This window comes from Danio rerio, chromosome 20 (genome assembly GCF_049306965.1).
Source record: "Danio rerio strain Tuebingen ecotype United States chromosome 20, GRCz12tu, whole genome shotgun sequence".
Classification (NCBI taxonomy): domain Eukaryota; kingdom Metazoa; phylum Chordata; class Actinopteri; order Cypriniformes; family Danionidae; genus Danio; species Danio rerio.
Window position 1 is genome coordinate 14,075,001 of NC_133195.1, and position 15,367 is coordinate 14,090,367.

The following is a 15,367-nucleotide window of genomic DNA, read 5'->3' on the forward strand; positions in this document are numbered from 1 at the left end:
TAACAGTAAAAAAATGGTGATATACTTATTAAATGTCTGTTTTATTACAATATAAGACAAACCATAACATATTTGGGGGAAACGGAATAGTAAAACAGGTTACTGAAATTTAACTTTCAATGAAACTGACTCAACTGTTGCATGATGGTTTTGGTTAATGCATTTTTAATCAAATCTTTAGTTTATGAAACATAAACATAATGATAATAAAACACATTTTCATGGATATGCATGGAGCATTTACATGGCTGTTGTGAACCATACAAAAAATAGACACTGTAACTATATTGCTGGCACTCTACTGAAAATGCCCTAAGGTGTTTGGAAAAAAAAAAAAACTAATGAACCTTAAATTAAGAAACCTTAAATTTAACTGTCCACAAATGGGGATACCATGCATAAAGGATTACAATGCAATAAAATAAGTTGTATCATGACAATAATGCTGCCTCTGATTATTAGTGACTATACTCTGTAGTTTTACTATATATATATATATATATATATATATATATATATATATATATATATATATATATATATATATATATGTATATATATATATATATATATATATATATATATATATATGTATATATATATATATATATATATATATATATATATATATATATATATATATATATATATATATATATATATATTACATTACATCAGATAGACTCACAAAGTCATCCAAATCAAGCATAATAATGAGAAAATATAAATGTGGGCATTTTTCTTGTACATGGTAATGACTAGGAATACTGTCCCTCTAAATGCTAGAGGACAAACAGAGTCATCTGGAAAAGAAAAAAACAATACACGTTTTAAATGACTGTTTATCATATTCTGATTCTTTCTGATTCTTTTCTTAATATATAACTAACAGGACAACTGGATATACTATGATTGCAAAGTAATGTTGGATACAGTTTTCTGACATAAGGGGTATAGGCCTATATGTTTTTTTAAGTGTGCACAGTAAAATAAAATAAATCAGGCTGTCTCTCAAATATAAACCAAATCTTTGCCCAATGAGCTTATTTGGATAAAGACAACTTTAATAGAGATGACATTTATAGCGTTTAATCCGTAAACTTTTAAAACTACATTACCCATAAGCCCCTGTCCATCTAAGACAAGAAAGGGAAATCATGGCGCTAATATTTGTAGTTCCCCTTCGGTTGGGGAACTTCAGTGCCATGAATGGGAGGATTCGGATCAGAAGCCGCTTATCTGGAGAGTATTGAACGGGCCAATGAATGAAATTAATTGGCAGCGTAAGCTTGCGCAGGTGTGCGACATCTGCAATTATCTCAGCATATAAGCACACCTGAAGCCAGCAGACGCCATCCTTTTCGCTTCAGATCCTTTCTGAGTGAGTCGATGAGGGTTCCTCTTGCTGATCAACACTTCAGAGCGAACGAGTGTGTCTCCCGGTCCAGAGTGGGTCTTCGCGGTGGCAGACGGTCGAGCTGGGTTACTCCCTTGCCTGCGGTTCTTTGGGTCCGGTCCTCCAGAGCGGTGCGTATAGTTGCAACTTTCCTAAAAGAGCAACACAGTCGTGCAGCACGTCCTTTTCAGGATGGCGCTCCGACTGTGCGTTTCTGGATGCGGGGGTTTCCTGTCTCCGGATGATGGACACGATCACTGCATTGCATGTTTGGGGGTCCAGCATGTTAATGCGGTGCTCGCGGGCGGTTCATGTCGTCATTGCGATGCCATGACCGTTGCACAGCTAAGATCGCGGCTAACTTTCGCAAGAGAGCGAGCCACCCCAGTTGCCTCCTGTTCTAAAAAAGCAGCGGGCGCTCGGGCAGATCTGAGGGTTTCAGCGGGAGCTAATCCGCCGCCCACGGGCTCGCGGACCTCTCGCTCCTCACGGCGCTCCATCCAAGCTTCGGGTGGTGAGAGTGATCCGTCTAACCAGATGGTAGCTCTCACACTCGCTGACACCGGAGATCAGATGTCCTCCGCGGCATCGGAGGGTGGGCTTTCACTGTCCGACGAAGATCCGGACCCGCTCGCCCCCTCCGGGCAGGTGAGCGCTGTCAAATCGGATCCTGAAGCGGACATGTTAGCCGTGCTTTCCCGGGCTGCTTCGGCCGTGGGGTTGGAGATGGTTTATCCCCCAGCTCCGCGGCCGGACCGACTAGATGGGTGCTACGTAGAGGACCAGAAGGCGAAGCCTTCGAAGCCTCTCGTCCCCTTCTTCCCGGAAGTGCACAGTAGGCTCACGCAGTCCTGGAGGGCACCTTTCTCTGCCCGTGCTGCGAGTGCCTCCGCCCTCACCGCCCTTGACGGCGGAGCTGCCAGGGGGTATGAGGCGATCCCGTCAGTGGAGCGCGCTATCGCGGTCAATCTTTGTCCGCGCGGCGCCTCTACGTGGCGGGGTTTGCCCCGCCTCCCGTCCAAAGCCTGTAGGTTGTCTGCCTCCCTCGGAGCCAGAGTTTATAAGGCTGCGGGCCAGGCTGCTTCTGCTTTGCACGCGATGGCCACCTACCAGCGCTACCAAGCGCAGGCGCTGGCCGAGCTGCACGAGGGCGGGTCCAACCCAAGCTTATTACATGAGCTGCGCACCGCGACCGACTATGCTCTTCGGACTACTAAGTCCGCCGCGTGTGCGCTGGGGAGGACGATGTCCACACTTGTGGTTCAGGAACGCCACCTCTGACTAAACCTGGCCGATATGCGCGACGTTGACAAAGTTCGCTTTCTTGACTCGCCCATATCCCAGGCTGGCCTGTTCGGCGACACCGTCGGTGAATTCACCCAGGAATTCAAGGCGGTGAAAGAGCAGTCGGATGCGATGGGCAATGTCATCTATCGGCGTGGCCGTAAGCCCGGTCCGCCCGCCGAGCCATCCACCTCCGCTGTTCCTCGCCGAGGGCGCCCGCCAACGAGTGCTGCCCCGCCCCCGCCTGCGCCTCCGGCCAAGCGGGCGCGGCGTTCACCTCGAAAGCAGGCAGCCCCTCCTGCCCAGGGCGCCGTTAAGTCCGGTAAACGGACCGCGAAGCGTCCCTGAGACAGGCCATCCGGAGAAGAGGAAACTTGCTCTTTCCCCGCTGGAGGGCGGGGCCCCGATAACAACGGTACTTTTCAGTGCCACCAAAACATCAGTAAAAGAGCACTTTTTCCCTTCCCCGGATGTGACTGCACGAGTTCTGCCAGTCCGGGACGCGCTGCCTTCCGGCTCGCAGACTCTACGTGCTTCGCCAGTGGCTCACGAGCGCTGGGGGGACGGTCTCCCTTTCCTCAGCCCTCCAGCCCCCTCTCCGGAGTCAGGGTGCGGAGCCAGAGCGAATCGCTCTCCTCCAGCTCTTCCGCGGGACCCTCGTGCTTCCCGGATCAGCACACCCACTCCGCGCTGCCCCACCGCTGGTACGTCAGCGATTGTAGCGATGACTCCATTAGCGAGGGCTCTGCCTGCCTGGTTAGCGCGGGCCAGCCCCTCGCGGTGGCTCATACGCACAATCAGACTCGGTTACGCGATTCAGTTCGCGAAACGGCCCCCCAAGTTTACGGGCGTGTATTTCTCCAGGGTCAACCCCCTGTCCGCCCCTGTCTTGCGAGAGGAGATTGCTGCCCTCCTGGCGAAGGGTGCAATCGAGCCGGTTCCTCCAGCCGAGATGGAGAGTGGGTTTTACAGCCCATACTTCATCGTACCCAAAAAGAGCGGTGGGTCACGGCCAATCCTAGATCTGCGCGTTTTGAACCGCTGTCTGCACAAGCTGCCGTTCAGAATGCTCACGCAGAGGCGCATTCTCCAATGCGTTCGTCCTCGGGATTGGTTTGCAGCCATAGACCTGAAGGACGCGTATTTCCATGTCTCCATTCTTCCACGCCACCGGAGCAATTGATTATGCACAGGGACAAGGTGCTTCGGCATCTCCGCCTACTGGGGCTTCAGGTCAACCGAGAAAAGAGCAAACTCGCCCCCGTGCAGAGGATTTCTTTTCTCGGGATGGAGCTGGACTCGATCACCATGGTAGCGCACCTCTCCGAGGAACGCGCTCGCCTGTTGCTGAACTGTCTGAGGGAGCTCGACAGCAAACTAGTGGTCCCACTGAAGTTCTTTCAGAGGCTCCTGGGGCATATGGCATCCGCAGCCGCCGTCACGCCGCTCGGGTTGCTCCATATGAGACCACTTCAGCATTGGCTTCACGATCGGGTCCCCAGACGCGCATGGCACGCGGGCACACACCGGGTCTCGGTTACTGCGCTGTGTCGCCGCGCCCTCAGCCCTTGGAACGACCCCTCGTTCCTACAGGCCGGTGTGCCTCTAGGACAGGCGTCCAGCCATGTTGTTGTTTCAACAGACGCTTCCAACACGGGTTGGGGGGCCGTGTGTCGCGGGCATGCGGCTGCGGGCCTCTGGAAGGGTGCCCAGCTGCATTGGCATATCAATCGCCTAGAGCTGTTGGCAGTGTTCCTCGCTCTCCACCGCTTTTTACTGGTGCTGGAGCGGCAACACGTGCTGGTCAGGACGGACAGTATGGCGGCGGCGGCGTATATCAACCGCATGGGGGGTATGCGCTCTCGCCGCATGTCTCAGCTCGCCCGCCGTCTGCTCCTCTGGAGTCACCCGCGGCTGAAATCGCTGCGCGCCATTCACGTCCCAGGCACGCTCAATCGTGCAGCCGATGCGCTCTCACGACAGCTGTTACGCCCTGGAGAATGGAGACTCCACCCCGAGTCTGTTCAGCTGATATGGGCGCGATTCGGGGAGGCCCAGATCGATCTGTTTGCTTCCCCCGAGAACGCTCACTGCCAGTTGTTTTTTTCCCTGACCGAGGGCTCTCTCGGCACGGATGCACTGGCCCACAGCTGGCCTCGGGGCATGCGCAAGTATGCGTTTCCCCCAGTGAGCCTGCTCGCGCAGTTTCTGTGCAAGGTCAGGGAGGACGAGGAACAGGTTCTGCTAGTTGCGCCCCTTTGGCCCAACCGGACCTGGATATCAGAGCTCTCACTCCTCGCGACGGCCCTCCCCTGGCGGATCCCTTTGAGAGAGGACCTACTCTCTCAGGGACAGGGCACCATCTGGCACCCTCGCCCCGATCTTTGGAACCTCCACGTGTGGTCCCTAGACGCGAGGAAGACTTAGGTAACCTACCGACTGCGGTGGTTAATACCATCACTCAGGCTAGAGCCCCCTCCACGAGGCGCGCCTACGCCCTGAAGTGGAGTCTATTCACTGAATGGTGCGTCTCTCGCAGAGAAGACCCCCGAAATTGCCAGATTAGTGTTGTGCTCTCTTTCCTTCAAGAGAAGTTGGACAGCAGGCTGTCGCCCTCCACTCTCAAGGTTTACGTGGCCGCCATCTCCGCTTATCATAGCGCGGTAGCTGGCGGCACCGTGGGAAAGCATAACCTGGTCATCCAGTTCCTTAGGGGTGCTAGGCGAATTAATCCATCTCGCCCCCCTCTCATGCCCTCTTGGGATCTCGCCCTCGTTCTCACGAGTCTGCGATCCGATCCCTTTGAGCCACTCGAATCAGTATCTCTAAGATTTCTGTCCCTGAAGACAGCTCTGCTGGTTGCGTTGGCCTCCATCAAGAGGGTCGGGGACCTGGAGGCATTTTCGGTCAGTGACTCGTGCCTGGAATTCGGGCCGGATTACTCTCACGTCATCCTGAGACCCCGCCCCGGTTATGTGCCCAAGGTTCCTACCACCCCCTTTAGAGATCAGGTAGTGAACCTGCAAGCGCTGCCCCCGGAGGAGGCAGACCCAGCCCTTTCTTTAATTTGTCCAGTTCGCGCTCTGCGCATTTATGTGGACCGTACTCAGAATTTTAGATCATCTGAGCAGCTCTTTGTCTGTTATGGCGGTCGGCAGCAGGGAAGTGCCGTATCAAAACAAAGATTATCCCACTGGATTGTGGATGCCATTTCACTCGCTTATTCGAGTCGAGGTCAGCCGTGTCCCCCGGGAGTTCGTGCACACTCCACTCGGAGCGTTGCATCCTCTTGGGCGCGTGCACGCGGCGCCTCTCTAACAGACATCTGTAGAGCTGCGGGCTGGGCGACACCCAACACATTTGCAAGGTTTTACAATCTGCGAGTGGAGCCGGTTTCCTCAAGGGTATTAGGTAACCCTTTGGTGATTGAGGAGACAACTCGGTAGGGTGTTGAAACACGCTTGCGGCGCCATTCTCCCTAACACGGAGGTACGTGCGCCTTTTTTATCTGTCAGTAAAGTTCCCCGTCAGGTGAGCCCTGCAGATTCCTCCGTGGCCCCCAGCACTGACTCAGCGGAGGAGTCACTTGCTGGCCCACTACGTTGTAGGTCTGCCCGCTGGTCAGCCCGCGTTTTGGGTATAGGTGCCTGCTATGCGTGATCCCCACTAGGCGATCCCATATGCTTATTCCGCCACGGTTAAGTCCCCCCCCTGGGCGGACCCGTGTCTTCCCTCTCCGCTAACCACTCTTTTGCTATGCGTACTCCCCCTTTTTAGGGCTAGTCCATAGGTAAATTCTGCCATCTATCCCCCCCTTGGGTAACGGATGGCCTCCGCAGCGTCCTCCCTATCGGGATTGCACGCTTCCCAACGTACTGTCATATTTCCTAGAATTATCTAGATGCTCACGACTTCCCAAAAAATATATCTAAATCCGTAAAACTTCTGTTGAAGTAGGATAAATTAGGGCCAGGGACACGTTGGAGGACCGCGCCCCCCATGATGTGGGTGCGTCACGCTTGCTTGACTATCTCCTCATCGGGGGTGTTGGTAAGGTGCAGTCATTATGGCGCTTTCCATATTCTCCCATTCATGGCACTGAAGTTCCCCAACCGAAGGGGAACGTTCGAGGTTACAGAAGTAACCCTTCGTTCCCCGAGGAGGGGAACGGAAGTGCCATATTCCGTCGCCATAATGACTGTCCCTTAGCTGTTTGAAAGTCTCTTCAGCTTAAAAGGATGGCGTCTGCTGGCTTCAGGTGTGCTTATATGCTGAGATAATTGCAGATGTCGCACACCTGCGCAAGCTTACGCTGCCAATTAATTTCATTCATTGGCCCGTTCAATACTCTCCAGATAAGCGGCTTCTGATCCGAATCCTCCCATTCATGGCACTTCCGTTCCCCTCCTCGGGGAACGAAGGGTTACTTCTGTAACCTCGAACGTTTTTCTAGGTGCAAAGTTAGGGTTAGAGTTAGGGTTGCGATCTCGTTAAGGTAATGATTACTCTAAACATAGAAAACGGATATGGTTGACTGAATCTGAGACTTACATGTAAGAGCAAAACAAAAAAAACACTTTATATCAGTAAGCGATTTTAATAGAGCTTAAATGATCGTCCAATAAGAGCGATTTCAGGTAGTGCTGTCCAGCCAATGACAACCCCGTTTAACTAAAAGACACATTGCACTCTTGCCCATATATGGTCATCTATGAGAAGAACAAGACGAATGTAGATTTCTATAAATGTAAAACAAATATTTACATTTCTTTCCATTAAATAATTTCAAGTTTAATGCTTTTCAATGATAACGGTGTTTTTATTAAAGCAACACATTTTGGCTTTCAAATATGTAGTCACGTCTGAAATTAATTGCTTCCTATGATTCTCTTTTATCATACCATAAATCATAGAGTGGAATTTATATTTATTTAAAAAAAATGACCAGCTATGCCAGTCTATGTAACAGAAAGTGTGACAAGTAGTTTTTTAGTTACATTTCAAGTTCAATGTCAATAAATGTTGTTGTTGGTGTATTTAATTTTTTTAAAGGCTAATTTACATACTTTAGTAAGTCATTTACTGTATAATAATATACTGTATCTTACAACTTTATTATATCAAGGTTCTATTAAATTATAAAATATGTCAGTCAGTATTATGTGTATCACTGTTTTAAAGTGAATGGGCAGATAATGCTGGTGCTGGAACTAGATAATAACAAACTCAAACTCTCTATAGGCCTACAGGCCTTATGATGATATGTACAAGTCATCAGAGCTACTTTCGTGACTGTTTGTCAACAAACAAGAGATCCATTTATTGTGCTTACAAGAAATACCTGACAAAAGGTTGTTTATACAAGAAAATACTCCTGCAATAAATTCTGCAGATAATGTAAACTAAAACAATGAGTTATTTTTTTTATATATATATTTCTTGCATTTAAAAATTTACAGTACACATTGCTCACAGGAATAAAATACAAAAAAGGTAAACATCATTTCAAATCATCCATGTGGAAAAAAGACTTACCGCTTCATTTGAATAAAAGCATGTGCTAAATAAAAATTTTTACAAGACAAATTTAAAGGCACACAAGGATTCAAAGACAAAAACAATATTTTCATATTAAAATGCCCAGACGTAGCATTTTCCCCCATGTTACCTAAAAAATGAAGGACAATTTGCAGCTCATGTAATCAAACAAATAAATCATTGTAGCTTGGAAATGTGACTCATATGGATTTCTCTCTAGATTACTCCTTGTACTGTTGTTTGCTCCTGATTTTCACCCTAGATTGTTTAAATATTTTTATAAATAAAGTTACATCATATCCAATCATCCATTACAGTTGGAGCAAAACTCTGGAGAAAAGCGCAGGTGTATCCTTTTTTCTCTCCTCTAAGCTTAGCTTAGCTTAGATTTCAAATGACAGTTCAGCGTTATCCACCTCCTCATCATCATTGTCTGAACTAAACTGGATATCCACCTCATCCGTTTCGAGAAAATCATCATCAATAATGTTCGCAGACTCAACACAATTGTTAAGAACACTAGTGTACAGTTGTTGAACCGAGGACATGTGGGTTCTGAGGTAGCACATTCTTTTCTGAAGTACAGAGTGAAGTCCTAAAACTCCTTTTTCAGAAAGTCCACAGTCAAGTTCTGTAACATAAAAAAGCACAATAATTACTCACTTCTTAAAAGTGTTCTACTGTAATTGTTTGCAGAAATTAAAGCAAAAGTGAACGTATTTAGAAGATGAAAGCAGTAGCTATTTATATATATAACCAGTTAGTTGAGCTTCTGTTAAAAACATGATTTTATGGTCATATTTTTGAAATATTAACAGAAAGGTATGAAAGACTTACTATTCCGTTCTTTATCAACATCGATGTTACTTGAAAGATCATTTAGAAGAGAATGGTCTCTTTTGAGGCATTTCCAGTGATTTCTGATTTCTTTCAGGACAACACACTCCTCTTCAGTAAGCCGGTTCAGCAGCATCAGTTGGTCAAATGCCTTTTTTTTGATGACAAGATTATCTGTGAACATGTTATCAAAAGCAGCAATGTCATCAATGGTGATTCCAACTTTTAAAATGTTAGTTATCTATATAAGTACACTTAGCAAGTTTTTACAAATCAGAGTTATGATGAATGTACTACACATTTCATTAATGACAACTCTCAAAAAGGGATTTTAGTATATTGATGGATGCTCAATTTTAGGGCATCACATAATTTGTTATGATATACAAGTTGCTAGCTGCAATAACTGATAAACAAAACGTATATATACACTGCGGAAAGCATATAAAACAACTTGGAACAGACAGATAGTGATTCTGACTAACCACTACATAAATTAGAGAAAAATTACAACAGCCAATAAGAATCAGAATATGTTTCAAGTTTTCAAGTCATTCATTCTGTTGTCTTTTTCCTCTTGTCTCTGTTCTTGTCATTAGTATTTATATTTAGCTCCGAGGCTCATGATTCACCTTTGGGCCAGTCTAGTCAAAAAAATAATAGTCCCCACTGAAAAGGTACAAATAAATTAAGGCCCCATCTTACTGTCCCCATGGACAGATCAACAACTTACTATATGTATGCAATAAATGGTATATTACATTTTTGAGGAGCCCTAATACCCACTGTTAACAGATAAGTGACACATAACCACAGGCCATACATCAAAATTTAAACTGATAGCAAGACATACCACGCTCATCCAAGACCCACGGCCATGCATAGCCCTCTGATGCCAGAATTGTGTCAGCTGACTGCAATTTCTGAGGTGCTGCCCTGTTGTATTCATCAATAGCTGCAATGAATTTAGCTTTTTCCTCCCAAATCTTTCTGCGGATTTTGTGTCTTCTCTTGTTTCCATCTTAAAAATATGTAATAAATATGAAAAGACAATTTAAAACCTTTTTCCCATCAAACTTGTGCTTTCCCAATTCTTATAAAACAAATATTATAAAATAATGCAACAATGTTAAAACAAACATGCAGACAAACCTTAAACATCAAAACTTTTGTTGGATTTTTGATGATTTAGAAATATAGGAAGAATAACTGCCATGTTCAGAATTCTCCAACATAGGCTCACTGAACATGTTCAGCCAGGTTATACAACCCTGATTACTGCCAACAGTCACCAACAGGAGTTAATCTTTGTATATTCAGCTATTAATAAAGACTACACCATCTCAGGCCTCAAAGCTGCCCACTTCTTTTTGGCCTGGACCATGGAAATTGACCATGTGTTTTAAGAAGCCAGATTTCAATACTCAGACAATCAGATCAATCAATCAGGTCAGATTAATCAGACAAAACCCAACAAATGTGTTTGAATAATATCTAAAGTTATATAACCTGATTGACGGTAAAGATCTTGCTTCCTCTGCCTGATGCTCACATAAAGCGACTCAATCGTCTTTTGGAGCCCCTGGTCACTGCCCATGTTCGCCTCACTTGTTGCTAAATTGTTGATAAGACATACATATGCACATCATGATTATATGAAAGGTATGGAATGTAATTTCAATAATAAACAATTTTACACATCATTACTGTCAGTTGTCTAAATTATGTCAATGAAAGGCTTAAAACTACTGCAGGGCAAAAAAATTAACCGTGATTAATTGCATCAAAAATAAGTTATGTATTTATGTATAATAAATGTGTGTGTACTGTTATGTCTTAAAATAAACACATGTATGATATATATATATATATATATATATATATATATATATGAAATACAAAATATACCTACCTGTATCAGCCCATTCCTGGATTTCTTTGCTCCAGGCTTTAAGCGTGTCATCTGTTATTGCCAATTCTGTCTTTAATGCAGTAATGTTTCTGGAAGCTTCCTGAATTTTTGCTTTTGTCTAATGAATGACAATACCATAAAGGTGCATGTATTAAAACAAAAATATAAGGGATATTTAATGAGCGTTTTAAAATAAAAGTAGAGTAGAACATTTTCATAACAAGTACACTTGAATTGAAATTCACTATGGTTTTCATGTTTTATAATGGATACCAAATTTGTTTGCAAAACAATTATTACATTTCCACCTAAGTAAGAGAGAAGTAATTTAGAAATATACCTTTTGTAATCTTCGGGACAACAATTTTGCAAGGTTCTCAATTTTGCGTTTATTCCATGCCATGGCCTGAATAGTAATCATGTCTGTTCTAGCTATATAAAAAAAAAACATAAATCATCAAAAGCTCACATTAATGTTGCATACTAGTTTTGTAGTTGTATCACACCTTTGTGAATGATATATAATTTGTCAAAATTTGAATAATAAAAAAAATTCATAATGAAATTCATTTTGTCAATCACTTTATCCTAAATCTGGCATTTGTGTACTTTGAATATGTTTGCAGTCATACAGTTACCTCCTTTGGTCATGTATTTACTGCATATAGCAGTTCTTGACAAGAAGCTGTTTACTTGTTCGACCTCTTCGCCCAGGGTGGTGCCTGCTCCTTCTTGGTTTCGACCACCCCATTTAATCTTGAGAGTGGAAGTGAAATATTTTACAGAATTAAACAATGTCAGACCATAGAAGCATCCAAGTCACAAACAGATACCTTCATGTTCTGGAAAATAGTTTACCTCACATTTCCAGGAGTGGGCCTTTGCATGCATAACTGACAGGAATGGCTTCATGTCCAGGAGAGGAGACAGCTCTGGACAGTCTCTAACTACTCTTTGCAGATATGGCCAGTACTTGCATATTACATCAGTGCACATGAACTGCACATTGCGTGGTGTCAGCTCCTTTTGTAGAAACATGGGATATGCAAATATTTCCCCTCTCATCATGTTCAAACTTCTTAGGAGCACACCATGCCGACAGACAGCTACCTCCATCCCCTCCTCATCCAGCTTGTTGTATTTCATTGGGACAGACTCTCGTGCTGCAGTCCATTGACTTGATCCACAAACACCTTTGCCAGATGACTTACCAAATGAGAACAAAGTAAAAGAAACATGAAGATTCAACAATGTAGTATTAAATTACATATGTGAATTTGTCTGTGTACAAAAATATGCTAACAGATAAACACATTTAAAAACATTTTTTTTTTTTTACATTTTTATTTTACTTTATTTGGCGATGAAAAATTACAATTGTTAAAGGAATAATGGAACTTACATGCTTTGTTTTATTATTAATGTAGTCCACGAACTTGGAAACATCATCATCCTCACAGACAAAGACACCCTTAAACAGGCCATGGTCTTCAGCTCTATAAAATAGATACACAACAATTTAATTAAAAGCTTTGGTATTGAATATTTTTTAGAAATGCTTTTCACACAGATACAGAAATTCACCTACCCTCTTTTGAAGCGATACATTTTCCTGTTGCCATCTACTGACACAGCTAGCATAAATGGAGAACAGGCTGGACAGTCGAACACTTTTAGCCCACAGAGCTGATCAATTTCAAACTGACAGTATCTCCACTCAAAAAAGCTTCTTTGAAATGCATCAGCACAGATCTTTCCATCCTAAAAAACAACAAAAACCATAAACCCAATAAGAAAATATTGCACTGCCAAAATTGAGAAAGAAATTATTCTGAAAATGTTTTAATTGATACTCGGCCAAAGAACTCTGTCCGCTGTTCCAGTAAACCGGTAAAAGACTGTCTGGACATTCCAGGAGCAGTCAGCTTCATGTGATCATAAGACACAAAGACATCTATTTTGTAAATAGTTTCGCAGCTTGCTGTGGCAGGCCAGTATCCAGAGCGGACCAACAGTGGAATGTTGGTTGTTCTGCTTACGTTACATTTTAAGCATTTGAATTCTGGCAAGCTGACATTGTAACGACCTATTGAAATAAAGTATATATAATACATTTATAATAGAAATATTAAACAATTTTTTTTAAATCCTCTCAGCTTACCATCAATTCCTATGAGAATTGCCTTTTTACCCTCTGACACCACAATGGAATCAATTGAACAGTTGCAAATTTCTTCAGGTGTCTCAAGGGGCAAAAGGCTATCTGGAAACAAATTTCAAACCTTAATATGATTAGCATTGCTGCATCATTATTGTAACAGAAATCTATACGATAAGTTTCAAGATTATGAACAAAAAGAAAAAACATATACATGCCTTTTTCTTCAAATAGAAATTGTCCTCTACTATCCATCTTAATCAAAGTACTTGGGGATATGGGCCTAAAGAATCCTTCCACATCAGTTTCACGGTTGTGAAGTTTTCTTTTGTGGAGCAAAATATCACACTCTGGACATAATAGCTGCTTGGGAATGCAGTCTTTACATCGTATGACAGATCGCTTCAGTAGGCAGTGCTGGCACTGCCTAATCTCGGTATATTCAGCAGATAATAAAGAATCCAGCATCTCAGGCCTTAAAGCTGCCCACTTCTTTTTAGACTGCTCAATGCGAATTGCCCATGTGTTTGAGGAAGTCGGAATTGAACACTTAATGTGATCAGTATCACCTAGCAGGTCCTCAATTTCTTGATGAAGAGTTTCTGTATTAGGAAAAAATAAATGCAATTATAGTGTTCATGGCAGTTGGTTAGACTGACCATTACAGAGAAATACTTACCAATGCTTTCCGCTGCTGCCCAAACAGTGTGAGCAGACAGTGATGGACCTTCAAATAAGAACAATGGAGCAAATGACAAAATAGTAATAATAACCATGCACGGCTAGTTACTTTGAAAATTGTTGGAGTTATTACTCACTATGATCAATGTCTCTTTGACCAGATCCCAAAGATGAAGACATACCTGCACTATTGATCACAGTAGCTAAAAAAAAAATAGATTTATATAATTATACATTACAGAAAATGTATGATGGTGCTACACATTATAAGAAATATGTGTGTGTCCACTACAATAATACACAATATGCTAAAATTTATTATAGCCATACCATCGCAAATGTTTGCCTTGGAAGATTTCTGCCTTCTTCGTTTAGGCACAAGATGACCAAACTGATCCCTCTCCACGAATGAAACTGGTTTGGGAAGGGAGCTGCAGGCACGTTTGGTCTTCTGTGTATTTAACTAAAAAGACATATATAGGATGTTAAGCAAAAACTTTGATATCTATTAACAGCTAACAAACTAAGATTTAATGAAGCTATTAAAATAATATAAAATAAATTGCTTGAAAAAAAAACATTACTGGTGGAAGGTTAAACGTCTGTAGAACTTGTTCAGCCTCCCTGGTAGCTGCTTCAAGTGCAGAATTTGCTGCTTTGCATTCAAGTTCCCTTGTAAGAATGGCAGCTTCCTCACATAACTGGTCAAAATCTGACTTTTGACAAGATGCCATATTGAAGAGAAAAAAAAGTGAAAATATAAATTGTGTATGTGTGTGTGTGTGTGTATGTGTGTGTGTGTGTGAGAGAGAGAGAGAGAGAGAGTGTGAGAAGAAGATGAGTATGAGAGAGAGAGTGAGTGAGAGAGAGAGAAATTGAGTGAGATTTTAGCTAATGATGGCTCTTAAAAGAGCCGTTGTGTTGTATTTAATGGAGTGAAGAATAGATGAATGTGATGAGAGTGAGAGTATCTGCAAGACAAAGCAAATAACAGTACTGTAAATAACTATACATAAGCATTTCCACATGTACAATACTATAATAATTTGCAAATAAATACTGCAACGTAGCAAAGTGCATTCTATTTTAAAACTTGCAATACAAGACTTTGATAACGAATACTACAGCATACTGTAGTATTGACTATTGGGAAAAAAGTACCGTGGTATACAAGCTTTTACCACAGTAACTTTGGTGTATATAATATACCCTAGTTAAAACGTGGTAAAGTATTGAGTAATTTGTTTACATTACTGCAGCTGTTTAGTTACCATAGCAACTCAAGAATCAACAAAACCGTTCGCTAGTATTTACTATAAATTACTATAGTATTTTACGCGGGTATACGTCACAAGGTAGAAACGCACAAAAATACAGACGCACAGATGACTGATGACATCCAGCAAACAATAGCATTAATTTCTTATTGATAAATTACTGCTAATGCACATATATAGAACATTTAGGAGCCGTGTTACAGTGTACTTACCAAGAAGTGGCATATGCAAACTGCAGTAAATATCGCGATGGTTTGCAAACGAGAAGAAAAAAACCCATGAGA

At 43.0% G+C, this 15,367-nt stretch overlaps 1 protein-coding gene across 1 annotated transcript; it reads right to left on the bottom strand.

Moving 5' to 3' along the window:
* Window positions 1–7,968: 7,968 nt before the first annotated feature.
* Window positions 7,969–14,780, bottom strand: LOC101887144 (uncharacterized). Its single transcript, XM_073933891.1, has 17 exons — window positions 14,391–14,780; window positions 14,137–14,269; window positions 13,944–14,009; window positions 13,805–13,852; window positions 13,344–13,727; window positions 13,129–13,230; window positions 12,821–13,053; window positions 12,556–12,728; window positions 12,370–12,463; window positions 11,826–12,173; window positions 11,606–11,723; window positions 11,308–11,399; window positions 10,968–11,085; window positions 10,565–10,669; window positions 9,909–10,076; window positions 9,056–9,229; window positions 7,969–8,849 (listed from the first exon to the last, which is right to left on the bottom strand). The coding sequence occupies exons 1-17, from the start codon at window positions 14,538–14,540 to the stop codon at window positions 8,602–8,604; spliced, it is 2,754 nt and encodes a 917-aa protein (XP_073789992.1). The 5' UTR covers window positions 14,541–14,780; the 3' UTR covers window positions 7,969–8,601.
* Between the last annotated feature and the right edge of the window lie 587 nt (window positions 14,781–15,367).

What these genes read in the sequence shown, in the direction of transcription:
- LOC101887144 (XM_073933891.1), bottom strand. Translation starts at nt 14,540, where the DNA reads ATGGCATCTTGTCAAAAGTCAGATTTTGACCAGTTATGTGAGGAAGCT. An exon ending in GGACAGAGTTCTTTGGCCGA is followed by an intron (nt 12,729 to 12,820) that starts GTATCAATTAAA and finishes GTTGTTTTTTAG; the next exon opens with GATGGAAAGATCTGTGCTGA. An exon ending in GTGGGTCTTGGATGAGCGTG is followed by an intron (nt 9,230 to 9,908) that starts GTATGTCTTGCT and finishes ACATGTTCACAG; the next exon opens with ATAATCTTGTCATCAAAAAA.